The sequence below is a fragment of the Alligator sinensis genome, unplaced genomic scaffold (assembly GCF_000455745.1).
Source record: "Alligator sinensis unplaced genomic scaffold, ASM45574v1 scaffold1860_2, whole genome shotgun sequence".
NCBI classification, from domain to species: Eukaryota; Metazoa; Chordata; order Crocodylia; family Alligatoridae; genus Alligator; species Alligator sinensis.
The window spans coordinates 49,429-49,853 of record NW_005843035.1 but is presented as its reverse complement, the minus strand read 5'-3'; the positions used below and the strand labels follow the sequence as shown (position 1 = coordinate 49,853).

General features: G+C 61.4%; 1 protein-coding gene across 1 annotated transcript in view; it reads right to left on the bottom strand.

The window, feature by feature from the left end:
- PRDX5 (peroxiredoxin 5) overlaps window positions 1-425 on the bottom strand; it is a 2,724-nt gene that overhangs the window by 1,506 nt on the left and 793 nt on the right. The window contains exon 2 of the mRNA XM_006036861.3: window positions 319-415. Within this exon, the coding sequence (XP_006036923.1) occupies window positions 319-415 (97 nt within the window). The remainder of the gene's footprint in view (window positions 1-318; window positions 416-425) is intronic.

Genomic DNA, 425 nt, shown 5'->3' with positions numbered 1-425 from the left:
GAACCTGAGTCAACTGCCCCAGGCAGGGGTGGGAGGGGCAGTGGAATTGGGCAAGGGCAGGGAAAAATCCTCTCTCTCTGCCCCTGCCACTGGCTTGCCACCACCACACTCCCCCCCTTATCCCCCCCTGCTATTGGGAACCCCCCCACAAGGACCCCCCAAAATTTGGGGACCCCAAAGCAGTTAAGGGGACCCTACAGACCTTGGGGTTCGACCCTGTGTTCTCCTATCACCCCCCTTCCCAGCTGCCATGCTGCATGCTGGGAAGGGGGGCTGCAGGCACATGTATAGGGGGGACTTGTTTTGGGGGCCCCTCACCTTTTGAGGCGGTCATTCCCAAAAAGCTGGCGCAGCGTGTTCTGGTCCAACAGCAGGTCAGTGGCCTGGGAGCAGGAAAGAGGGGGGCTCGGCAGAGAAAGGGGGGA